Source organism: Engystomops pustulosus, chromosome 4 (genome assembly GCF_040894005.1).
Source record: "Engystomops pustulosus chromosome 4, aEngPut4.maternal, whole genome shotgun sequence".
Lineage (NCBI taxonomy): Eukaryota > Metazoa > Chordata > Amphibia > Anura > Leptodactylidae > Engystomops > Engystomops pustulosus.
The window spans coordinates 207722469-207749420 of NC_092414.1; the positions used below are offsets into that span (position 1 = coordinate 207722469).

Here is a 26952-nt window from a genome sequence, read left to right on the forward strand (position 1 = left end):
AAGAGGACCTGCAGGAGAAGCTCCACCTCTGCACCACAGCCCCAGAGGAGCAGAGGACCTGCTGGAGAAGCTCCACCTCTGCACCACAGCCTGATCCCCAGGAGGTCTCCACATCCACCACACAGGAGGTTCCTGCCTGCCCCTCCATTACCATCCAGGAGAACTTAGAGTATTAAGTGCACCAACTTTACAGAAAGCGCGCCAACGTCTGCGGCATCAGGGCCCCAACGAGTGGACTGTGTAATATGCATAGCTGCAGCATAAGAGTATAATCTGTGCAGGTAGAGAGAGTGTGTTGTCACCTGCAGAGTGTGTGATAGTGACACGTGTCATTTGTGTTGTGTTCTGATTTATCCCATTATTGCTCACAGAGCTCATTAGTTAAAGGGACCCCCCTGTACCATTATCCCTCCCAGGCCTGGGGAGTGCAGTGACCCTTTATTGCCACTAGCAGTACATTTTAGTAGAAAATCTTCATCTGTAAATACTTTATCCTTGTTTATGCTTTTCCCTGTTTGCATTCATTGCACTTGGCTCATCCCTAATTCCTTCCCTCACAATAAACCTGCCAAGTTGTTTGACCCTTACCTATTGTGAGTGTGTGTTAAGCGTAGGCAGGGGTTTCCCGAGTCAACCCCTGGCAGAAGAGGAAAACCCTCCTGCTGACCTACAGAGCTTCAAGCAAGATTCGGGTGGAGGCACTGCGCCATATTGAGTTTGAAGTCACCAGACACCCTTCCTGCAGAGGTAGGCGTGAAGGGGTGTTACAAATATAATAATATAATCCTCATCTATGCCACTATCACGTTATATAATAATATCATGTACATGGCCATACTCACCACAACCCTACGTGCTACCATACAATTTCCTGAAGTGATTTGATACAGTACTGGAGAAAGTCTGCCCGGGAGACTTATGGACACATTCAGGTTTATGTCCCTCTGATACGGAGCCAAAGCTGAAGATAAAAGTGATATCATCAAAAAATATGTAAACAGAATGTCGAGAACAATACATCATCACAATAACATCTGAATAATGATTTGACTTCCTGTTTAGTGCGTGACTTCCTCCCAGCTGAAAGAAACATAAGCTGCCTAATTTATTAAGTTGTCAATAAATCTAATGGGGGTCATTTACTAAGGGCCGGAATCGTGTTTTTCCGTTGGGTTTCCCGAATATTACCATTTTGCGCCGAATTGCCCCAGGTTTTTGGCACACGCAATCATATTGTGGCACATTGGCGCCGACATGCATGCGATGGAAATTGGGGGGCGTGGCCATCGGAAAACCCGACGGATTTGGAAAAACCACCGTATTTAAAAAAGCGCACTTACCTGCACCCAGGAATAGCTTGGTGAACTCCATTGAACTCTGACGGACTTCAGCGCAGCAGCGGCACCTGGTGGACATCGGGCGCACTACCTTAGTGAATCGCCGGAAGACCCGAATCAGTGCTGGAGAACCCGCCGCTGGATCGCGAATGGACCGGGTAAGTAAATTTGCCCCAATATCTCTCTCTGATTACTGCCTTGTAGTTTCTCTGGTTCCTTCTTCCCTTTCCCCCACCCTACCACATGATGTGTACAGTACGGAGCGGACATATCTCAGCCCAGCCTTATGCCTGTAGCAATTTCATGGGGACGGGGGGGGGGGGGGGTGACTGATTCCTCTGCCCTCCTCCACCTCTCCCAGCTTCTCTACACTACAGGGAATGTACCCGTCCATACACTATGCATGTGACATCCCTGGAAGTGGCAAAAATGGGGAACAATATATGACACCCCCAAGATGGACAGAGATGGACAGAATTGACAGAGAATTTGATGCACTAATAGATGTTACTTTTTGTGTCTGTGGGTTTGGCACACTGCAACAATAAAAACTATGGGGCTCATGATTTACCTTGAATTTTCACAATTGTTTCCACATTTGTCCCATGTACAAGGTTTTTCTCATCCACGGCCGGTACCGTCACCTCCTGAACTCCATCTATTGGAGGTAAATGGAATTTCACTAGTTGTGTGTAGACACAGGTCATCCTCATATATCATGTCCTAAAATCATCACTATGCTAGATGCCGCCTCTCCTAACATTATAGTAACTGGTTCCTTTCTTTATTACACACTAACTTTGCAGTATCGGGGATGGGGGTGCAGTGTTCCTACACAGTCCGCACTTATTGAACACATCCTCACATGATAACTTCCTATTTTTATAGTTAAAGGGGTTTTCCAGGCTTTAGCTATTAATGAACTATCCTTAGGATCAGGGATGAGCCAATATATTTGTTGATTCCTAGACTCTACTTATTTCCCGACACCAAATTTTTCTGATTCTCTTCGGATGAATGAATGTTGTGGTCCTGGAAATTGTATGTAACTCCTACTAGTCCTCTGAAACGCTGATGTTTTATACAACTATCTCATTTAGTTCTTTTTCTACAAATTCTTTCATTAGGTGTTATGGAAAGTATTTGAGTTAGGGTTTAGGTCAACCTAACCTAACCCTAAAGCTAACCCTAACCTCCATAATGAGCCGTTCACACTACATGTGGGCAAGTTGGGTGGTGGCCATCCCAGCTCACTGCTGGCACCACAACCTATGAAGTAAGTAGCACCTGCTACAATATAAATGGAGCCTGCTTCCAGATCAATCCATAGTGTAATTCATCTATAAGGTTTGGATGCCAGGAGTCGCACCACCACCGTCATCTATCAATTGCTTATTGTTATGCAGGAAACAGACAGTGTGGTGAAACACACAGAAACAGTGGACCCTGAGACTAAACCCCTTCCCAGCTTTCCATGCCAAATTGCCCTACCTACCCTAAGCAGTAGGAGACAACAGGACGACGTTCCCTTCCTGCATGAAAGTGTAAACAAAGAGACAAACACAAGAAAATACAAAGAAGGATAATTGAAAAATACGGGTCAGAGATGACATCGCAGTACAAAATCATTAGGTAAATGGATGGTCAGAGAGTCAAAGGGTCAAAGATACAAGGAGTATCATGTTAGCTAGTTAGTACAAGACGATAGCAAGCAATCAAAAGTAGTCCATAATGAGACTTTTTATGAGATGTCAGAGCATCTGAGAAGATGATTGGATCAGTTCTCTGACATGGCAGAAATGAGAGTGGAGAGAAAATTTGTCACAGTGGATTAACTGTTAGGTGACCAGAGAAGAATTCACAGGAGACAAATGGCTGTGGTGGGAATGAGATAAGGCTGCTAGGTAACTGGGAAACCATTGGACAGAATTCAACAAAATGAAACTTATCAGCACATCCTCAGCTGTACTTTATGGATAGAGGATGACACACAAATGTTACGGCTATCCTGTGGTTATTACCCTCTATCAATACTATATTTTTATTATTATTATGCTATAGACATATATGTGACTTTTCATTTTTTATATAGACACCAAATGTTCACATGTCACATGGATTCTTACATGGATTGAAAGAAAATAAGCACAAAACAGACATTTTTAATCTCTCTTATGATCAACACCAAAAGAACAGGACTAATCAATGAATGACAATATGGTCTACTAGGACTATGTTATAATCCCTAATTACATCTATACCTTTTACAGAACCAGGGACGTATACACCAACACAGATATTAAACTGGACCTGAAGTAACTTAATAAGAAATTTTGCAAATTGTCTTTCTTTAAAATCTATCTCATGAGCACAGCTCTGGAACAGACCTATGAATCTCCATGGTAACAGACAACAAATACTCTCTGTACGTAGTCTGATCCTATCATTATCTGTTACTCCATGTCCTTTGACTCCTCTTCTATTGCTAACCCACTGATAATTGTAGAAGAATCATTTCTAAGAAGAATATCTCACCTTTTCCTGCGACCTGTGGATCCAATGTCACAGATTTGATGGTTTTAGTAATCTGAACACCTTCTGGCTGAAAGACAATGTAAAGAGGGAAATAAAATGTGTGCGAGGAGACAAACTATGCAACAAGAAACATATCTGGGCTAATTGACCGGGCATAATGATCTACTGGAGGTAAAGAAGCAGAACCTGGTATTGCCATAATGATTATTTATAGCAATCCCATTACAAGAAAGATGGGAAAAGCAAAGAATGAAAAGAGGGCTGAGAGATAATTATCTGCATCGTTACATGTTTGCAATTGTAACACTAGTAGGAAAGGAGGTGATGGCAACGATATCACACCATAAGGACTAGATACAACAGATTTGAAGAAGTTTATTATATGTGAAAGTCGGAATAGAAATACCATATAAAATGTCTCGCTTACCACAACCTTCAGCATCTTTCTGACTCCATCTGAAACAGAGTCTCCAGTAGCCATCACCTCCACGCCAAGATGACCCAGGCTCAACGGCATTAGGATAAAGGGAACGGTTACAGAAGACTGAGGTTTAATTGCTACAAACTGATGGAATTTAGAATTTGCTGTAGACAAACTACAAAATTCTGGATTGTGAGTTAGTTCCACTTTTACCTAAAATAAAGACATTAAAGGTTAAGAGGAACGTGGGAAATCCTGCCCATATACAAGACTGAATACATGCAGCTATGGAGAATGTAAGGAATATGAAGGACCTGTGTGATGTATTTATGCAGAATATTCTATAGAAGGTCCTGACAATATAACAGGTAACACTGACTGGTGAAAGTCATGAAACCCCAGACGTTGTTCCTTACCCTGATTTCCTCATATCCATAGTTGTAGATTACGGCTCGAATTTCCACCTGCTCATTTCTCACCGCAGATTTTGGAAACTCCAGGTCAATAAAGAAATTTCTTGATACCCGGATTTCATAAGGCTTGGATACACAAATACCTGAGAATGTATACATGACGTTATATGGAATTTTTACCTGACAGTCTATAGCAGATCTGCCGACAGTGTAGGGTAGGAGACCTGGAAAGCTCCTCCATCATAGCTCGTGGATGTTATTAGCTGTAGCATGAAATTAACCTCTAATCTAAGGCTGAAAATCTGCAGAAGCTACTTGGGGAGATCAGGTACCTGGTCCTGTGCTCTCTAGGATGAGCTACAACAGTTTACTAATTGCTTGTCCAACAAAATGATCTACCGAGCCATCTGGATGTCAGTAAATATATGTCGGCAAAACTGCTCTGATGGCGAATTTCCCAATATTTCAGTATCATTAATATCCAAAAAGGAGACCCCATTGTCAAGACATACACCCCATGCATGTTGTCATGTGAAACGTTTCAAATTTTGCAGCATATGCCAGATTTCCACAGGAACGAGCCGTCCTTCAAGATGAGGAACTTTGGGTTTTTCAACTTAATTGCCTTTATTTCAGCGGCTCAATGTAGGCTTTACTTTTGAGGTGGTAGCCTCTTTACTTGCTATTGATGTGGTAACCTCTTTACTTGTTATTGACTCGGTTGCCTCTTTTCTTGCTATTGACTCGGCAGCCTCTCTACTTGCTAATGATGTGGCAGCTTCTTTGTTTGCTATTGACTTGGCAGCCTCTCTACTTGCTATTGACTCGGCAGCCTCTTTACTTGCTAATGATGTGGCAGCTTCTTTATTTGCTATTGACTTGGCAGCCTCTCTACTTGCTATTGACTCAACAGCCTCTTTACTTGCTATTGACTTGGCAGCCTCTTTACTTGTTATTGACTTGGCAGCTTCTTTACTTGCTATTGACTCTGCAGCCTCTTTTCTTGCTATTGACTCTGCAGCTTCTTTACTTGCTATTGACTCTGCAGCTTCTTTACTTGCTATTGACTCTGCAGCCTCTTTTCTTGCTATTGACTCTGCAGCTTCTTTACTTGCTATTAACTTGGTAGCCTCTTTACTTGCTATTGAGTTGGCAGCCTCTTTACTTGCTATTGACTTGGCAGCCTCTTTTGGATGTTCTACTATGGAAGGCAAATTATTTCTTATTTTCCCCCATTGTACTTCTCATTTAGAATTGTTCATTAGTAGTCCAAGTAAGGAGTTTTTATCAACCTATACCAGATATTTATGGTTGGCAACATAACCAATTCCATTAATAATATTTACATACTGTTGTCCTGTATGTATTTTTCTTTTAAGTTACTTTATTTAGACATTTTTCTAGTCTTTATTATTGGATTGGTAGCTAATATAACTACCCTAGGGGTGCATTAAGAGTGTCATGGGTCCTGCATTAAGAGTGTCATGTCATTCTTGGAGAATGGATGCATCCCTTCTGCTGTTTTCAATCTGTGGTTTCAGGATCTTTTGAAGACCTTCATTTGTATTGAGAGCATGTGCATTGAGCACAGGAACATTTCATGGGTGAAGGTCCTTCTAAGTCTAAAATTTGGTGGGTGGTTTGGGTGACCATGGACCCTTTAGAAGGTTTGAGCCCTGGGTTACTGTCCAAACCGCATATATTATAATCCAATACTGCTTATTTTTCTCTCTCATTATACCTCTAGGCTAAGCAGCTCCACACCTCCTCCCCTTAGCTGTTAGTGATATCGTTAGTACAGAAGGTAAGTTTTACTCAGATCAGAGGGAAGGAGCTGCGGAGCAGCTTAGTGGAGAGATCCGGTACCTCTCTAGGATGGAGCATCTCCCCAAATAAAAGCCCTGTTGCTGCTTACAACATACTTAAAGGTATGATTACACAGATCTCCAGGACCAATGCATTGCTATGTATAAATATTCTCATAAAAGAAATATTAATTTTTACCTTTATTTTTAGAGAGGCTCACAGCCTGGACCTCCCAAGTAGTAACAGAATCCTTCAAGAAGACATTTAGCAGCTTGGTTGAAATTCTAAAGAAATTAAAACCTCATCAGTGATAAAAAATATATAAACCCATCATATATAAACCTGTGATTACATCCGTGGAGTGGCAGAGTAGTCTCTGTCAGCATTCTAAGTAAATCAAGTGCTTTTTAATCAATTATTACATTACTTGACTCCCTGCCAGCAGTGTGCATTGAGTCCCAGGGGGAGGCAGTTCAGACGGCACAAGAAGTCTTCCCGACAATCCCTCCCCCCTCCTCCTCATTCATCGCTCTCCCTCCCTCAGCTTCTTCGCTGCATCTTGAGTGGGGAGGAGGCATTGAGGAGGAGACGACTCGTGCCATTTGAACTGTCCTTCCCACCCGTGACTCACCAAATGCTGCTGGCAGGAAGTGAGAGGGTCTTAAAAAACATCATTTACTCATATTTCTGACAAAGGAATTTTTGAAATGAACATGCTATAGGCTATTGGAACCTGCCTACAGGTTAAAAGGATTTCCCTGATGACTAGTTCTCTTTAAAATTGAAGATATAAGAGGCAGCATAGCAGACGTTATTAATCAGATCACCAATAGGTACAATAACATTTATCTGATGGACCCTGTAATAGACAATGGGGCTCCCTTAGGATCTGATGTCTATGATTAGATTCAGGGTTGGATTATAGGGTGGGCTACTGGGGCACATAGCCTTGGCCCAGCAATGTCTGAGTTTAGGTGTGTGTTGTGGCATCATCATGGCGCATTGATCACAGATAGTGACAGAGCGGACTGTCACTGGGAGAGATGCGCAGTGGTGTTGACACCACATGCTGAACTAAGGAAGGGCTGCTGGTGTGTATGGGAACGATACTCACACTCCCATGGTCACATGACTAGTGGATAGTGACATCACACTTCCAAGGTCACATGACCTTCAGTGACATCACACTCCCAAGGTCACATGACTAAGAAGGACATGCTACATTCAGTGGGGGCCCCAACCAACCTTAATCTGGCTATGATTAGGTTGATACATCTTTATTGTTCATTTTGTCATCGTGTCATATTAATGTTACCTTGTTTGGGTCACTTGTTGCTTCTTGGATAGTGTGCATAAATGGCAAAATGATTCTTCTGCTTTAGTACCAAACGCAGGCACTTTCATGGAGTTGGGGGTAGAGTAAAACCATTTTATCACTATTCTGGGGCACCAATCCCAGAATAATGCCATCTGATTAAGGCCCAATGAACATGACCCCCATAGTGGTCTATTACATCCTGTCACATTACAGTGGGCACACCGGGTCTCACCACACTGCAAAGCATTGGGCAGGTTCTATCTTTGGACTGATTTGCGGCCGCTCAGCTCCATATGGAGGGGGAAGGGGTGAGGAGTACTCGGGCCCCCTCTTCTCCACATGGCCATGTGCTTCGCCTGGTCTTATGGTCATATGCATGAGGTCTAAATCCAGTTGTGCATAAAGACTTATGTCTCTGAGAAATGGTGATGATGATATATCTGGGATGGATCTGGCACGGATGTGGGACATATCTGGGATGCCGCTTTACTTTAATTCCATAATAATAATTTAAGCCCCCATGAAGTGCGAGCATTACCCTTTATTGTTAGGCCTTTCTGTCATCTTCTCTTTTCTCCAAATCCAGGACTCAGCAAACTCTGTTCTTGACAAAATTGAGAAAAATGTGTCATAATCGGCCCCTGCAGATAAAAACATATGAGACATGTTCAGAGCTGGATATTATGGAGCTCGATGTCGTGTCGTGAAGTCACTACAGATATAGAGGGACTCTGTGTCAGAGGTAGATACAGGCTTGGGATCAGTCCCACCAATTAGCCCGGATCCATCTTTATTTTTGTCTTAATTAATGAAGACCTTTGGTCTTATGAAGGAGTAGAGTAGATTGTATCAGTATTATTGTATTGTAATATAGTGTATTACGCTATAGGCAGCCCATGACTACTAGTGTTATTGTGCTATCGGACACTATTAGATGCTGCCGGTGCAGTGGATTTTCTTACTATCGTTTATGTGCAGTTTGGTTCAGATAACACCTGCTATTGATGGTGCCGCCTCCTATAAGTGGAGACGAAACTTCATAATGAGACGACAGTATTATAAAGTATAATCAATGACACAATCTTATCAGCTGGACCTCTAAAGTAGAACCACCAACAATCAACCTATTTCCCAGATCCCACTCACTTCTGTGTCTTCGGGAACCAAGGACTTCATATTGTGATCCCGATGGAAAAGAAAATGAATAAGAATAATAAATGTGTATTGTGGACTATACAGATTCTTCCATCAGCTGAAATCCTGCCCCCTCCCCACAAATAAAGGGGTATTCCCATGAAGACAAGATTCTTTAACATAGAAAGGATAACAAAATAACACATTCTCTAATTCACTGTTATTAACAAAAATACAGCATTTCCCAGATATAAGTCCACCTGTCTCTATCAGTCCTGGTGTTTTGTTTCCCCCGGATCTGACTGTAAATCTTCTGACTATGGTCGTATTCTTCTCATGAATAGCTTCTCTTGTCTGCACACTGCAGTGCTCTCTGCCTCCTGCCCCTCCTCCCCATATAACAAGACCAGCTCAGACACAGGCACTTCCTGCCGGCTAGCAGCAGCATGCAGAGACTTATTGGTGGGAGTAGAAAATTCACGCCGTTGTGGAAAAAGAAATAGGTTGTTTGTAAGGCCAAATATGAGCAGGTTTTTTTCGGTACTGTATAGTTACACAGCATACGCTCGAGATGCCCCAAATTATTTAGGTATTGGGAAAGTTTTAGTGATTATTTAAAAGTTGTATTTCAGAGCCTGCACAATGCTGATTGATGTATCCTGATTTAGAATTGGACTAGGGAGTTAACATTAATATGGCATTGTTTTCCGCACAGAAATTGATTCTTAAATGGTGGATTCCGTACAGGGAGGGAGGAAAGAGAGGAAATTAATGTTGACATGGGAATATAAAGGATGGAGGAGTAGTGGTAAGAGGAAATGGTTGGGTAGTGTGTGGAAGGGTTGGGGGGTAGGAAATGAGTGGAGAATCTAATTTGATATATATAAAACAAGTTATCCATGTTATGGAGTGGTGGTGGGGGGGAGTCAGGATAAATAAGTATGTGAATTACACACTGTATATATAGTAATGGGAAATTTGCCAAACAAAATGGAATTTGAAAGTGTATGAAGTGTTTTTTGGCTTCTGAATCTGTCCCCTGTACAGCTTCCAAAGCATCATGGATTGGCCATGATCAGCAGCAAAACTGGCCATGGGATTTGAAAAACCTTTTGTTATACTTGAAGCTCAATCATTTCTGTTATTAAAGATCAAATAAAAATCTGAAATTCAAATTAAGACAAAAGTGAAAATAACAACAATAAATTTCCCAGCGCCCTTCGTCTCACCATTGGTAATATTTGGGTCAATCTCTTGTGCAGGGGAGCGGCGTCTCCTAGAAATACGGACTGCACATTCTTGTTCTGATGGAACAGCATGAAAGGAATTATTAATATACATGATATAGAATTTGTCACAACTTTTCTGACTGTTAAAGTGAAAGTAAAAAGTTTTCCACGGCCCTGATAAATTTTGGTGCCACCATTGTAAAGGTCGGGGGACGCAAATACAAAATAGAAGACTACAAGAGTATTGTGAGGAGAACAATGAGGGTCATTACCAAAAAAGAATAATGTAGAATTCTATTACATTTAATGGTATTAAATATTAACATTTTTATCCTAAAGGCTCCTCCCTTCAACCCGCTGTTTTTTTAAAATAAAATTTTACCACTTTTGCCTTTATGAGCTATCTCATGCTACAACTCCTTTCTACCAATCCTTTCTGCATATTCTCTCTACTATCCCATGCTTTGAGCTTCATTTTCTTGTGTCTCAATCTATTCTCTATCAGAATTACATCTTATGTAATTGCCATTTTACAGCCTAGATGAGTTTAGTAACACACTTGCCTATAAATACAGTCTAAATTCAATCTCTTCAGACAAAAACATCATAATTTTCAATTATAATAACAGAAGACGTCTATCACCTGATCTCTGTGGAGTTGATTGGAGAGTTGATTGTAGGGCCAGTCCGGCATCATAAAACACCCCCATACTATCGGCACCACCTCCAGGTGTACAGCCAGTGTCTGACATCCCCACGGAGTCCATCACCTAGAGAGGTAGGTAGATATGGATAGGTTTGGTCTTCATGAATGGTTCTTCGTTAAGGTAGTTTTCTCTGAACTCCTCACCTTCATTTGTGAGATCTTAAATTTGCTGTTCATCACATGGGCACTTTTTTCTACGGCTACCAGACTAACACTGGCCATGTGATCTGCTTGTAGCTTTAACTTCATGGAAGAACCAGGGTTTTGGATTTCATTGTCTCTTTCTGTGTTACCCGTCACCAATAGCTGTGTCATGATAGAACATGGGTAGGTTAGTAAATATTTAGCAAAATACATTCCATGGACAATTTGAAGATAAACAGTAAACTGTAAAACTCCATAGTTACTTCCACTAACTATCAGCTTTTGTCTCTACCTCTTGTAGATTATGGGGGGTATGTACCATAAGCCGGCACCCATGAGCTGGAGTTTGATAACCACACCAGCCTCTTGATGTATTGGGGGGGGAGGGACTGCGTAGAAATGAACACAGCCGGCGACATTTCACATAGGAAAAGACATTAAGTGCAGCTAGTGTTCCGGCATGGGGACGGGAATGGCCGTGCTGGCCCACTCACCAGCCGTCTGCTCCTCAGCCAGCCACACCCCCCTTCACGCCCCTCCATGACCACGAGTGGCTTTTACGTCAATGGGTACACGCAGAAGCCCTGAAAACCCCCCCTATAAGAGTACCCAATTTAAACAAACCAGCAAAGCATGAAACTAGACAGCGCACAGAAGAAATATTTGGTGCATGCACGACGTGGTCTCCAGTGTTCATTTCCTGATGGTTGAGTATTTATAATATCTATCTACATAAACTGGATGTAAAAATTGTCTAATGCTTTGTTATTTCTAAAAGTTTTCAATGGATTGGAGTATTAATGATGTGTGGATTGTGGACTGCCCTATTTCATGATAATGGTATTTTCCACTGAATACAGTGAATGATGTGAGTGTTCTCTATTTCCAGTATAATAAGTATAATAATTGCTCACCGTTCTCATGCAGGAGTCTGTTAGGTCCACCCTTATAGAGTCCGAGACAATCTCATTACTGACAATGTAATATGCAATGATACGGAAGGATGGAATGAGATCTTCTGTGATGGGGAGAGACATGGTGACCAGAGACTGACCCGCCAGCCGAGGTTGTCTGCCCACCTTCACGATCCTGCCCTTGGTTGTGATCTAGATAGAAAAAGGAGATACTGTAGGAGATCCCAGTTGATGATTTATGCATGTACTCTATAACAACAGCCAAGTTGTCACATAATTCATGGTGAAAAAAATGGCTTCTACAAGTCTAATTCAAAAATTACTACATTTTCTAATGTCAGAACCCACAATTTTCTCCCTGGTGGAAATAGTTCAATACCCATAGATAACACTCTGTATAAGACAAATTCTAGCTGTATAACAATGGCTTACCAGGTAGGTGAAGTGTTGTATCTGGTTCTGGACAGTCATGTTGGTATGACGAGTGCTGAGATATACAAGAAGGTTGTCTCCAGGTTTGACCTCCGAGGCGGTGATACCAATGTAAATATAATTTCCATCTGACTGGTAAGCATTGGCCGTCATTGAAGTGGACGCCTGCCGGGCAGAGGGAAGGGCAGGGTCTGATGTTCTCACCTGTAATCACAAAAGATCACAAGACCTTAAAGAAACACAAGGTGAAAAAGATGAATGTTTTGACAAAAAAAAAGAGATCAATGCTTGTTTTGCTGGTTTCGAGGAATAATAACATTCAGCCTCTAGACATTGGAATAAGACATAAAACTACTGGACCTTTGAAATGTAGGAATAACATGTAACATGCTCTAACCAAAGATCAGCAGTAGAGTCAAAATAGAAGCCGGTGTCTGCACTATTACTCGTGATGCTCCAGTTGGTGCTCTGTAAGGACCAGTTAGGAAGCTCCGGCCTTCTGATATTTCTTGCAGAATACAATTCTTTGTCTCTCTGGTATAAAATTGAGCTTTTACCTTCACCTGTTCAGGTCCAAACGGTCACAACCTATAGCTAGTGCGTGGGCTCAGGGCAGGAACGCCCTGCAATGACCCACTCCACCACCAGGCATATGTCCCTCTACAGCCCCTTGGCGTGGAGGTGGCATAAAGGGGTAAATAATCACAATTCCGGACTGTGCCCTAAGAACGGTGATTATTTTAGGACTTGTACCCTGGAAGTCCATATACAAACCCTTTAAATGCCATTATATTTATTGGCATAGATACTCACAGTTGTTGTAAAGGTGTCCATATCTGCAGCAGTGTTCAATGACAGCCGGGCCGTTCCCTCCGCTCCGGTGATACCCATCACTTTTCCTGGTTCGGCCACCACGTGAACCCCATATGCTGGAGAACCATAAGGGTTTGTCACATAAACCTTTGGAATTAAGAGAAGAATGTAAAAAACTGCTTATAATTTGAGAGGAGGGTACACATCACATATAAAGAGAATCACAGAAGGGCGACAGTAAAAATGACCTACATAGACAATAACGCAGTCGCTGGACTCCACAGGAATCCATATACAAAGTGATGTATTCATCCATTTATTTCCCACTGTCCTAATTGTTTTTTCATTGACAGAATTTTCCTATTTTTATTTAGAACATTTTTATCTGAAAAAATCCCCCAGGGTATATTATGGGCAAATAATGTAAAAAAAAACACATGTGTGGATATGCATAAATATATAGAAATACACATTAAATAATTCACAATAGAATTGTAAAAAAAATCTCTATTTTCACCTTTAGTCCAATCTGTACGAAAATTTCTCAAACATGTTAGGTCATTGAAGCCTTTTCAGGCCTCCTCATAAAGGGGTTAATACAATACGGCATATTGACAACTATTTTTTTAGTGGAAACATAAAAGAAAACAGAAAATCTAGGATTTTGATGCAGTGTTTTCTTCTGAAACCTTTTGTGCTCTTGTAAAATAATAAATATTTTCTAAACCTACGTAAAAAGAACAGGATTCACAATTTGGAATGATTTTCAAGCTTTACAAAATCTTATAGAAGCCGGAAGTTGTATAACTTAAAAAAATCCATAATTTATTCAAATGTTCCAATTTTAATATCAGTCCCTAATAGTTTGGATAGAGAGAAATGGGATGTCACCACTTCTAACATGGGCCAAAAACAGCAGGACCAGAGATAAAACAAGGAACATCCAATCCAGTTTTGGGTTTAGATGACAGCCCTTGATTGACAGCGCTTGGAGGTTTTGGACAGGGGGTAAGTGGTGGATCATCACACACGTGGCTGGACCATGTGCTTTAATAAACAGCATTTATAAAACAGGTCACATACCAGGAGGTCAAAGGGCATTCCAGGCTTGAAATATTTGGAGGTTTTGGTAAATAGAACATTATATGAAGATTTTACAATAGGAATGTTCTCCAGTTTACTTTCCACAATGTCACTGCCTAAAAAAACAAATGAAGTCAATGCAGTTAAACAGTAAGCGTAAGACTTTTTAAAACTCACATGAAGTAGGGTATGAACCATGACTTTAATGCTTAAAATATTGTTTATGGATCCCATTTACCAGTTACGTAAAGAAGTAGTCCAGTGAGCGCCATGTGTTTTCAACTTTTGAGGATGGCTACTACCACAATGGGGGCACATTTACTAAGGGTCCGCAGCCGCGAATCCGTCGGGTTTTTCCCGAATATTTCTGCTTTGCGCTGTATTTCACGGGATTGTGGCGCATGCGATCGATTTTTGGCGCAATCGCGCCGATTTTCACGCGACAGAAATCGGGGGCGTGGCCACCGGACAACCCGAAGGATTCGGAAAAATCGCGGAATTTAAAAAGCCATTTGTGTCGCAAGATCAAGCACTCACATACACCAGAAAAAAGCAGGGGAACTCCGGCGGACCTTGGCGCAGCAGCGACACCTGGTGAATATCGGCGCACGGACCTTAGTGAATCCCGGCAGAACCCGAATCAGCGCCGGAGAACCCGTCGCTGGATCGCGACTGGACCGAGTAAGTAAATGTGCCCCAATGTCTCCCCAGAAAGCAGAGATGCTACTGTCTGTAGCTAGCTGTGTTTAGCTATTCTGAGACATCATGGGATTTGGAGCCGAGCGTAGCAAAAGAGAAATTTTAATATTAACATAATGAGGCACATTTACTTACCCGGTCCAGTCGCGATCCAGCGGTGGGTTCTCCGACGCTGATTCGGGTTCTGCTGGGATTCACTAAGGTCCGTGCGCCGATATTCACCAGGTGTCGCTGCTGCGCCGAGGTCCGCTGGAGTTCACCTGCTTTTTTCTGGTGTATGTGAGTGCTTGATCTTGCGACACAAATGGCTTTTTAAATTCTGCGGTTTTTCCGAATCCTTCGGGTTGTCCGGTGGCCACGCCCCCCGATTTCTGTCGCGCGAAAGTCGGTGCGATTGCGACAAAAATCGTTCGCGTGCGCCACAATTCCGTGAAATACAGCGCAAAGAGGAAATATTCGGGAAAAACCCGACGGATTCGCGGCTGCGGACCCTTAGTAAATGTGCCCCAATGTGATATCATTGCAGGCGTGTTGAGTGAAATATATACAATATACAGACCATTGAATGCTCCAAGATGGACAAACATGTGAGGTTACAGATAGGAGAAAAAGTGTTCCTCACAGTGGTAGAACTCACCAGCATCAGTGACGAGAGTAACAGACATGTATAAGCTGTGCCGCAACAAGTCATCAGGATTTGTAAAACTCCTAACAAGATCTTCTCTCTTCAGTACAGCCTGTCCTTCTCCATCACGAATCTAATGGAAAGAAAAATAGTAAAAGTAAAGAAAACGAAGACAAATATAAACGGTGGAAGAGGAAAAACTGAGAACACAAACATAAAATAGAGGATTGCAGGTCTCAAAAGGGGAGTATTATATTTAAAAATCTGAAAATAAAACTTCGATCCTTATATTACTCCAAGAAATATGTGTTCATGACAATAAGAAATATAATTTTCCTACTGAAATCTGTCTCAGGGTGTCTGGTAGACTGGTCCTTGTATCATCTTTCTCCACCCCAAATATCACGAAGGCCATGCCATCCACATGCCTTCCATAGAGGGACCTGGTATGAAAGGAAAAGCCTTAAATCTCAAGTACTTGCACTAAGGAGGAATAATGCGTTGTAAGTCATGTGATACAATACAATTACAAATTATATTCTGCCCAGAAATTGGCATGCACCCAAAACTGAGTGAAGATTTGCAAAAAATTTAGCCAAGGATCTGGTAATAGTTTTGAACATTCATGGTACCTAAAGCTGCAGACATACGGGGATGGATTTCTAGCCACTACAGACTACAAACAAATAATCCAGGAAATCACTTGCAGGGCCGGCACCAGCACTGGGCATATCTGGGTAAGTGCTGGGGCCCAGAGCTGCTGGTGGGGGCCAACATAAGGCTGTACATAAGGAATCCATATGGTGTGAGGGGGGCTTATATAAAATAACCATGAGGGGGCTGTTTGGTGTGATAAGCTAGAAAATATTTTAAATAACAGGAGTTTTAGTTCTTGAATTTTTAATGCTGCCACGTGAGTTCACTGCAAAGGGGCCACTGAGGCTCTGTCGCTAAATGAATTTATTTACAGAACAGTATGGTTTTAATACAGTAGTTCCATAAATAAATTTATTTCCAAGCCAGTGGAAGTTGTTGGCGTTTATACGACCCATTACGTGCACAGAGTAGTCCGACCCATGTTCTACAGAGCCACTATGGTATTGCTGATAATGGCATATGGACAGAATTTGCCTGTTCTCTGCTGCTGTTTCGCTGCTCAGGTTTACTGACCAACATTCAGTAGAAAGTAAAAAGTGGATTTTTAGTTTTTTTTTCAGTTTGTTGCCTAAAAACTTCACTTGATGCCTGTGGGAAAGTCTTTGGGTTACAGAGATTGTGGATTGATGTCGCTAGGTGGAATAAAATCTCTGATATTCTTGTTTTTGTGGGATGGTTTCCCTTTTATTATAAAATCACATCCCCATTTGTCTCCATTCACACTGGTCGAGTACTTACTTGGCTTTAATATCCACTAAAAATTCAGGATCATCAACATAGAAATATTCCTTCTCCGGAATCAGCTGAATTTCAAATATGGGAAGTACTGTATGGGAAAGAGGGGAAATAGTTACAGATCCTTATACTGTGAACTGATATCATCAACATGAGCCGTAGTGATATCCTCTTACCATAATCCTTCACCTCGAAGCCTGTGGAGTAAATTAGCTGAAAAGAGTCTTTACTTCTCACCGATATGGTCCATACACCCACACTGCGGGGGGAGAGTAATACGGAATAATATTTTATGAGCCCAGTACAAGGTGCTGTACGTCACCATCTTAAATATCACTGACAGTCTAAGTAGACTGAATGGAGTCAACATATAACGTAGCTAAATCTTTTGCATTAGGTAATTTTCTCAAAGGAATGAAAAGACACAGGAAAATAGTCAACACCCCCCATACGACTGTCAGTGCTTGAGAAAAAACAGTGATGAAGTCCATGGACAGCCCCTTTCCGCCGAGGCCCTTTTTCATTTTTGCTTTTCCATTTTTCACTCCCCACCTTCAGAAATCTATATCTTTTTTACTTTTCAATGTAAAGAGCTTGTTTTCTGCGTAACAAATTGCTCTTCGTAGTGATTGTTTTTATCATTCCATGCCGTGTACTGGGAAGCAGAATCAAAAATCTAAATGCAGTGGAATTGGTGAAAAAACGCATTTGCGGCGTTTTCTTGTGGGCTTGGATTTTACAGTTTTCACTGTGCGCCCCAAAAGACTGGTCTGCCTTATTCTTTGGGTCGGTGCGATCACGGGGATAACAAATTTGTATAGGTTTTATAATGTTTTCATACATACAAAAATTAAAACCTCCTGCACAAAAACAAAAAAATGTTTTGCCATCTTCTGACTCTAATAACTTTTTCATACTTCGATGTATGGAGCTGTGGGTGATGTCATTTTTTGCAAATTTTGATGACAATTTCAATGCTTCTATGTTTTTGACTGTATGGCCTTTTGATCACTTTTTATTGAATTTTTTTATTTTTCAAAATGGCAAAAAAGTGCCATTTTACACTTTGGGCGCTACTTTCTGTTCGGCGTTAAACGCTGTGAAAAAACATTATTGGAGTTTGATAAATTGGGCATTTTGGGAAGCAGCAGAGCAGGCAAATAGGTAGGGACAGAGGTTGTGGGAAGCAAAGGGCTCACACTTCTTCACTGTCTTGGCAGTTATGTTATGAGAGCGGGAAGGAAGAATTTGTAAAATAAGGTATTGAAGATGGTCGAGAAATGACTAAGTAGATAAGTAGATGATATTTTCCTCCTTGTGACTAGGAGAATTGGGAGAGTCCTAAGTAGTTAGAAATGGAGAGAGAGAAGAGGGATGTGGGTGTTAATAGGGTTAAAGTTTTCAATGTTAAGGGATGGAATCCCATTAGATAAAAAATGAGGAAGCCAAAAAGAAAAGTGGTCTAGGAATTATTATGGTGAGCCAGAAGGATATAAAAGTCTGATTGTATGGACTCAAAAGTAAGGATGGTTTCTTTATTATTTTTCTTAGTTTTGATGTTATTTCAAATAAATAAATAATTTAAAAATAAAGAAGGTGGAAGAGGGCACTAGGGGATTGACATGGAAAGGGCACTGTGGAGAGAGGAATATTCCTACCGCTCTTTAATTCCCTATCTATGAAGGAAGGAGAGAAATGTAAGCCACCATAAGAAAAAACAGCGGGGGAGGCAGTGTCATCCTTCTGGATCCATGTTTTTGTGATGACCGGCAGGTCTAAAGATTTGGTAAGAAAGAGGGCATGAGCTGAATACAGCTTATTTCACACACATAGCAGGTATTCCCGAGGGCACATTTAAGTGGGGTTGTGGGAGGAGGACAAGAAAGCTCACATTGAATATTCATAAAGTTAGCAGGGTTTCTCTGAGTAAGGGAGCTTATCTTTTAGAATATGTCTGGAATATTGCCTCAATCTTGAAACCTGCCATATGGAACAAGTTAGCATCTGAGATCACAGAAAGTTGCAAGAACAACTAAGAACGTTCCCTGTGATGCACAGGAATTGAATGAGTTGTCCATGGTGCTGAACACACATCTGAATGTGGTGGATGCAATTGTTACAGGCTCGCATGAGAATCCGTGGAGAATCTTTGTGTTGAACCACTAGAAATATTGTAAATCTCAAAATTCTGAGACAATTCTTTGATATGTTGCCTCTTTCCCATTTGAAAATCTTCCCCCTGATCCTACAGTATATGACAGCTTTCAAGATGGCCGCCATTTCAGTATAAAATGTGATTATTACCTCAGTAGTTGTGGGAGTGTGTAATAGAAGGAAATGATTCCAGATTCTCCTGTAGATTCAACAATATCTCTCTTGACAATGGTATCTTCAGGCGACTGTACAGAGGAAAATGAAGGAGGAAGAAACATGAATGTATTGGGTGGGAACAGGTGACTCCTAAACTAGGTAATAACTTTAATATTTGAGCAATTATGGAAATTGTCTAATACACTGATGAGCACCAGACCACACTGATTAAATGAGGTTTAATCGGAGACTTCTCTGGGGATAAGACCCTTATATTGAAGATATAGGGGCAGATTTATCAAGCTGTCTGAGAGTCAGAATATTCCTAGTTACCCATGGGAACCAATCACAGCTCAGCTTTCATTTTACCAGTGCTCATGAATATTTTAAAGGGGGGCTGTGATTGGTTGCCATGGGCAACTGAGAATATTCTGACTTTTAGGCAGCTTGATAAATCTGCCCCATAGTTTTTCTCCCTTCTCCTAGGCTTATGGATTGGTACAAAACTGGTCAAGGTTTTTCCTCTTTCCTTCGGGAAATCCGCCCCGTCTCAAATCGGCATCAACTGTTTTTCTACCGTTGATGTTTTATCATATTTGAAATTTTTGTTTCCAGGCTATAAGTTTCCATAAGTGTCAGTATTATCCGGGCAGCATTTTGGAATAATCAGCATTGGCTTCAATACAAAGTAGGTTAGTATGAGATTCATCCTGGTGGTAGATTTCCTTTATGGAGGTGTATTACTTTTTTGATCTTATTTTAAAGTCTGAATTCATGGGATTTTATCTGGGTTCTGGATTAATTGACAGTTTAAAGTCAAATTTGCTTAATTTTGTGTTTTAATTTTGTGGTCTGATTATTTTTGGGGTCGGGTCTAGAAATGAAGAGACTTGTGACAGTAAAGACCTCAACTTGAAAGAAATATATATTTTTTGTCTATGATTCTGCGGTCTGGTATTTCGTGTATTATCTTGATATCGATGTAGTTTGGAGATAAGGTAAATATATGTTGCCTCTCTGTTTCTCATCTGAGTGATAGTGATAATTATTTACTTTGATTTCTAATAAATTGTCTTACCAGAAATTCTATGACCATTGGTCTATTCACAGGAGACATCATGTCGTCCATGGAGAAGACATGGTAGAGAACTAGGAAAAGAATAGGAAGATAATTTGATCAACTGTTGAGGAAAGGAGCGCTGAAAAAAGAACAGTTTGTTCAGTTTGTTTTCCATCAACAGATTTGCCAAGATCGGAGTTCCTGCCGTGTAGGAAACCTCTTATAAGTTGATGGATCACATTTTGAGTCTCAGCATTTATAATAAGTCCATGGAGCTGGACAGTTCATGGCCATAACCTCATAGTAATACCATTAGACCCCGGGGTGTAGATGGTCTTGTCGGTCTGAATGAAGGCGTATCCACTTTGATGGCCCAGCAGGACGACCTTCTCCAGGCTGCACACGGGAGACGTCACAGTCACATAGACGTATTGTTTGGATTTTGGATCTTTAGCTAAAACTTTAGATGGAATCTGAAAAGAAAAGGAAAACGGAAAGTAAGAAACACTCTAGTAAGGCTGAGATTCAGGATGGATAGATAACTGTGTGATGACCTTACCCGGACTGTAGCGCTGCCCAGGAAATTGTTGTCATCATTTAGGGAGATTTTCTGCTTTGATAATTGTAAATTTCTCTTTGGAAAGTCCTGAATCTCAACATCAGCATCAAAAGCCGCGTTGTGTCCATCTAAGACGATGGTTTCATCACTGTCCCGGTGTAACACGCTGGGTGTAATGAGAGTGCACCTATCACAGAGACAAGAAGGACATCAGCCAAACCCCTCCGGACCACCACCGGTGATGAGTAACTATCATAACAACAAGGAGGCATAAATGTAAATCATATCGACCTCCATTTCACAACATACAGCCCTTTTACGTTAACTTTGTGCGTGATGGTCAGCTCACCCTGTTAGTTCCGGGCCTGACAGCTCTCTGAACACGAAGACCTATCTACAAAGCAGGGGAAAGGACTAAGGGATACAATGGTCTGGTGTACTACATTTGGACCCCCCCTAACAAAAAGATTACTGCAAGTAAAACTTGGTGAACTAACAATCCCAGCATGCACACAAACACACACACAACCGAGACTGAATACAGGAAGGAGGACAATAGGGAGGACAGGAATAATGGGTAACAATCAGAGCAGGTCTACAAGGTACACACTATTAAATATATAGAGACAAAGGGGAACAGACAGGTAAGTGCTGAGTGAATACATGAGAACAGACAAACTTCGCAGAATTTTCAAAACATTAAAATTGATCTGATTTTATTTGTTTTGAACTGAATGTTAAACATCCTATATTAAGGCTTTTGGAGAATTTTCATCACTGTATGATGCAGAATCTTGTCCTTTTTGGGAATGAGAAAGTCACAAAGCCCACATAAGTGTATAGTCACAGGGCCCCCAGTGGCAAATAGTCAGAGTGTCCTCAGTAGCCAATAGTCACAAAGCCCCAGTATCTAAAAGTCACTGTGCCCCAGGACAGTAAAAACTGTCAGACTCTAAATATATTATACGACAATCAATTGCACCCAGGAAGGTAGTGCAGCGTATTTCACAGTAACCAAAGTGGAAGGTAATCCCTAAAGATGTCTTTATAATTTCAATTGCACGCTATAAGAACAGCAGTGGGTAAGAGGAAGATTGCCCCAAATGTTATATAAATGTCAATTGCACCCAACAAGAAAGAGTGGTGGATTTCAAAATAACTAAATTGGAAGTTGACTCCCTCAAGGTATCACTCAAATGTCAAATGAAGTCCATAGGATGAAGTTGTGGATTTAAAAGAAACTAAATTGGAAGGTGACCCCCTTAAGATATTATTTAAATGTCAATTGTACTCTATTAATATGGCAAAATACACCATACTATCTGCCTTGGTGCAACTGCTCATTGCATAATATTTTATTGGGGAAACCTTACACTAATTAGTATAAAATACACTGCATTTTCTGCCTGAGTGCACCTGATTGTTGAGTAATATTATACTGGGGATCACCTTCTCCTTTAGTTAACATTAGGTAGGAAAGGTGTAAAAGAAAGAAAAAAAAACGCTCATATGGGGGTTGTGTATGTCAGGTACTCATTTTCCGGTGGCTGTGGGGAATCTGTTGTGTTGTTTGAATGTTTGCACCAGAGCTGCACTGTACAAAGACATGTCTACAGGATAAATAAAGTTCTATTGTATTGTATCCAGTGAGCAGTTTTTAAACACAACCACTGAAAAATGTGTACTTGACATACCCCCTCCCCCAATATGAGAGATTTTTATCTTTCTTTTTCACCTTTCCTATATAATACTACCTAAAGAACAAGGTGTTCGCAAACATAATATTATTTAAGAGAATTGCAACAAAGTAGCGGGGTGATGGAATTCCCCCCCGGGAAAGGAATCCGCTGGCACTACCGAGCCCGTACGTACAGATGAGGAGGCAAGAGCATGTGTAGCTTCACTGGATAGAAGCAAAGATATCACGGTGGTGCTCAACCAGATGTCAGAACAATGTTTCAACGTGGATAAGTAGAAATAAGACGGCGGCACTCACCAGGTAAATCTTCTTTTATTAAACACCCGTGGGCAGGGAGGTGTGACAAGGCATCATTCACGGCGACGGGCCGTTTCGCGCAGTCCTGCGCTTTCTCTAGCCGACACGGCTAGAGAAAGCGCAGGACTGCGCGAAACGGACCGTCGCCGTGAATGATGCCTTGTCACACCTCCCTGCCCACGGGTGTTTAATAAAAGAAGATTTACCTGGTGAGTGCCGCCTTCTTATTTCTACTTATCCACGTTATAATATTATTTAACAATCAATTACACTCAGGCAGAAAATGCAGTGTAGTTTACACTAATTAAAGGGTAAGGTCAACCGAATAAAATATTATGCAATGAGCAATTGCACCACGGGAGATAGTGCCGTGTATTTCACACCTTTTATGCAACATGCAAAAAAATTATGCCATATGCCAGAAGATATAAATACCTTGGACACAGACCAGGCACCCCAGTCTAAACCTAGTGTTTGTTCACACCGAGTACTGTCAGCCACCAGACCAGGGGCGTAACTACAGTGGTAGGAGCCATAGCATCTGACCAGACAAACCAAAAAGTGGAGGATGTGCACCATTATATACATATTGGGGCAGATTTACTTACCCGGTCCATTCGCGATCCAGCGGCGCGTTCTCTGCACTGGATTCGGGTCTGGCTGGGATTTATTAAGGTAGTTCCTCCGCCGTCCACCAGGTAGCACTGCTGCGCTGAAGATCATCGGAACGTACTGGAGTTCACCGAGCCGGGCTGAGTGAAGGTAAGTGCAATTTTCGCTACACATTTTTTTTTTTAAATGCGGAGGTTTTTCCGAATCCGTCAGGTTTTCGTTCGGCCACGCCCCCCAATTTCCGTCACGTGCATGCCGGCGCCGATGCGCCACAATCCAATCGCGTGCGCCAAAATCCCGGGGCAATACAGGGGAAATTGGCGCAAATCGGAAATATTCGGGTAACAAGTCGGGAAAACGTGAATCGGGCCCTTAGTAAATGAACCCCATTATGCTGCACATTGTCCATATATGTGATGGACAATACATTCGTTGAAACTCAAAGCTTTCCTGATGTTCAAATTCTAATTCCACTCTAGTTTCTTCTGTAAATCAAACCTCTGTTCAGGTACTTATCAGGATGTCGGCCTCAGGAATCTCATGTCCTTTTGTCGGACGGTATGTAAATATACATCGATATATATATAAATGTAATAAATGCGGTTTAAAAACAATTGTAAACAATTCCCTTACAAATGCTTGTATGAGGATAGTTCATTACATTTGAAAAAATAATTTAACATAATAAAAAACTCCCGGAGTGGAGGGTCCATACTAGATTTTGCTATGGCGCCCTTTTATATCTGTGTACGTTCCTGGTCCTAACGCTTATACTCCATCTGATCAGCATGTTACCCCTATGCTGTAGATGGAGGATAACATTCAATTATGATATTAATCTGTACTCCTCCATCGGGTGCTACAGACTATAACATTTTGATGACCTTTTCATAGAACTACAGTAAATGTATAAAAGCTGTATAGTAGATGCAGCTTTCTACCTGTAAAAGGAAATCTACCATGGAGATCAAGCATGAATAAACCAGGGACACTTACTCATAAATCCACTTTTAAAATTCTGCTAATGAGCAGTAAAGGGTATACCCCTCTGTGCTCCGGTTTCCTAGGCTGTTACACTGTCTCACCTTCCCCCCATCCCACTGTGTGCTTCTACCTAGAGATTACAGAAGGAAGAGGGAAGGGGAAGTGCTGGAGTAACAGGAAGTAATGGGGAGTCAGTGTAACTGGCGACAGAATATGATTTAATCTCCTCCCCTTTGGCGTGCCAAATATATCAGAAGGTTCCAGCCTCTTGGTGTATCCGCTGGACAGCTGCACGGGTGACTGTGCCCATCAATAACTTTAGAGCCTAATCCTTCATCCATTCAGGATTGAACTAGCACAGGGTACAGCGGGTGCACAGGAAAGGGGCAGGAACGTTCTGTGCCCGCCTACTACCTCACTAGACACGCCCCCTCCACACCCCTTCACACCCCTTGGCATGGAGGTGGAGTAAAGGGGGAAATAGTTGCATTTTCTGACCATGCGCCCGAAATTGCAATTATTTAAGGGCTACAAGTCCTGATAAATAACCCCCTGACGTAAAGGAATAGAAACTCTCTGTACTCACGGTTGTCCATAGCACCCAGCCAGCAGGGCAAGCAGGGTGACGCACAGAAGTCTGCACCCCATGCTGGGTCCAGGATACTATGAAGGATTTTGGCAGCAGGACTTTATATCATTTATAGGACAGACACAGCAAACATTCAATCATTTACAGAAAAAACTTACAGGATTTGCCAACAATAGCAAAATACACACAGATTGTGTCAGTCATATCATAGGTCGTAAAGGACATTCAGGGTCCATGATCTCCAAACAAAATATCATAGGCAGCAATGTAAAGTAAGAAGGACCCGAGACCAGATCTGTACCAGGGAGCCGCATCGTGATCAGCACCATGTCATTTTACCTTAAAGGGGTTTGTCCTTGAAAATTTTCAAATTGTAAAATTGTGATGTTTACACAATAAAGATAATCAGTGATGGTCAGTGTAAGATTCCAAAATGTGGGTGGGGCCTCTCTAAGGAGACACTTCGTGATCCCTCAGTGCTGTGAGATTCTGACAATGTGCTTAGATTTTGAGGGTGCAGGTTTATCTACACTTTTATTTAGCGTCTGACCATTGTATTACTATCTTACACATAGAAAAAGAGATGAGACAGATCAGAGTTGAGATGGATATTAAACACAATGACATTCCAGCTCTATCTCACCTATAACACATAGGGGGTCATTTATCATTACAATTTGTCTTTCACTTGGTTGTCTGCATTTATCAAGTTAATCTATGTATGTTGTTGGAGTTGGTGTTTTTTTCTAGGTTAGTTGCATAATATTGCTTTTTTGCATTTATCACAAAATGTTTTTATTTTTGGCGCACGTGTCCTTCTGAAGAGCAGTTGGTCTTGATAAATTTGGTAGTGATTTTTGCCATATTTGTAAAGTCGCTAAACATGAATGAAAAAGTCGCTAATAATGAATGTTTATTAGGCGCAGCAAAACATCTGGATTGGTAGGATTAGTGAGGAAAACACGGTGCTGCAGTTAGTTTGGTGGTTAGGAGCAAAACTGGCACAAAAACAGTGCAACAAGATGAAAAGGCACAAAAACAAGAAAAAAAACCCAAGTGATACATCTGGTCCCTTATGACTACATTTATGGGAAATTATCTTCACACATGAACATTTTTTCTAATAACATCCATTTGAAGACGTGTATGTATATGGTAGATGAAATAAATGCAATGTGAATCAGATAGAAAAACAGATACAGTTTTAGCATGACATTCAAGCCCTCCACGTTCTTGATGATCACCACAAAGAGAATATTGAAATGCTGGCATTTAAACAAGTGAAAAGAAAAAATATAGCTGGAAAAACATTGGGGCTCATTTATTAAGGGTCCGAATCGCGCATTTTTGTCGGGTTTCCCAAATTTTTCCGATTTGTGCCGAATTTCCCCGGGAATATGGCTCACGCGATCGTATTGTGGCGCATCGGCACCGGCTTTCACGCAACACAAATCAGGGGGAGTGGCCTTTGGAAAACCCGTCGGATTCGGAAAAACCGTGGAATTAAAAAAAAAAACTTGTGTTGCAAGAATAGCACTCACATCACCCAGATGGAGAAGGTGGACATCGGGCACACGACCTTAGTGAATCCTGGCAGAACCCGAATCAGCATCGGAGAACGCGCCGCTGGATCACGACTGGACCGGGTAAGTAAATCTGCCCCATTGTCTTAAAACACAAACTTGTAGAGCAAAAAATCTATTTGTTGATAGGTAACACAACAGGATATAAAAGGTCTGTTTTTAAAATAACAGACATTTAGGGTCAATTTGTCACTAGGCGGCTCTGTGGTACAGTTCTATGTCTGTCATTGGAGCTACTCAACCCATATAAATGATATT

General features: G+C 41.4%; 1 protein-coding gene across 1 annotated transcript in view; it reads right to left on the reverse strand.

Annotated features, from left to right (window-relative positions):
* The window catches only part of LOC140128230 (venom factor-like), a 41954-nt gene extending 16772 nt beyond the window's left edge, over positions 1 to 25182 (reverse strand). Inside the window, exons 1-23 of the mRNA XM_072149782.1 lie at positions 25109 to 25182; positions 20931 to 21117; positions 20682 to 20844; positions 20390 to 20460; positions 19306 to 19400; positions 17178 to 17260; positions 17005 to 17092; positions 15950 to 16052; positions 15622 to 15742; positions 14286 to 14401; positions 13203 to 13349; positions 12390 to 12593; positions 11958 to 12149; positions 11044 to 11205; positions 10837 to 10963; positions 10194 to 10268; positions 8369 to 8471; positions 6711 to 6796; positions 4710 to 4849; positions 4300 to 4506; positions 3873 to 3939; positions 1909 to 1995; positions 843 to 961 (exon numbers count right to left, since the gene is read on the reverse strand). Of these exons, the coding sequence (XP_072005883.1) occupies positions 843 to 961; positions 1909 to 1995; positions 3873 to 3939; positions 4300 to 4506; positions 4710 to 4849; positions 6711 to 6796; positions 8369 to 8471; positions 10194 to 10268; positions 10837 to 10963; positions 11044 to 11205; positions 11958 to 12149; positions 12390 to 12593; positions 13203 to 13349; positions 14286 to 14401; positions 15622 to 15742; positions 15950 to 16052; positions 17005 to 17092; positions 17178 to 17260; positions 19306 to 19400; positions 20390 to 20460; positions 20682 to 20844; positions 20931 to 21117; positions 25109 to 25170 (2805 nt within the window). The 5' untranslated portion in view covers positions 25171 to 25182. The remainder of the gene's footprint in view (positions 1 to 842; positions 962 to 1908; positions 1996 to 3872; positions 3940 to 4299; positions 4507 to 4709; positions 4850 to 6710; positions 6797 to 8368; positions 8472 to 10193; positions 10269 to 10836; positions 10964 to 11043; positions 11206 to 11957; positions 12150 to 12389; positions 12594 to 13202; positions 13350 to 14285; positions 14402 to 15621; positions 15743 to 15949; positions 16053 to 17004; positions 17093 to 17177; positions 17261 to 19305; positions 19401 to 20389; positions 20461 to 20681; positions 20845 to 20930; positions 21118 to 25108) is intronic.
* Between the last annotated feature and the right edge of the window lie 1770 nt (positions 25183 to 26952).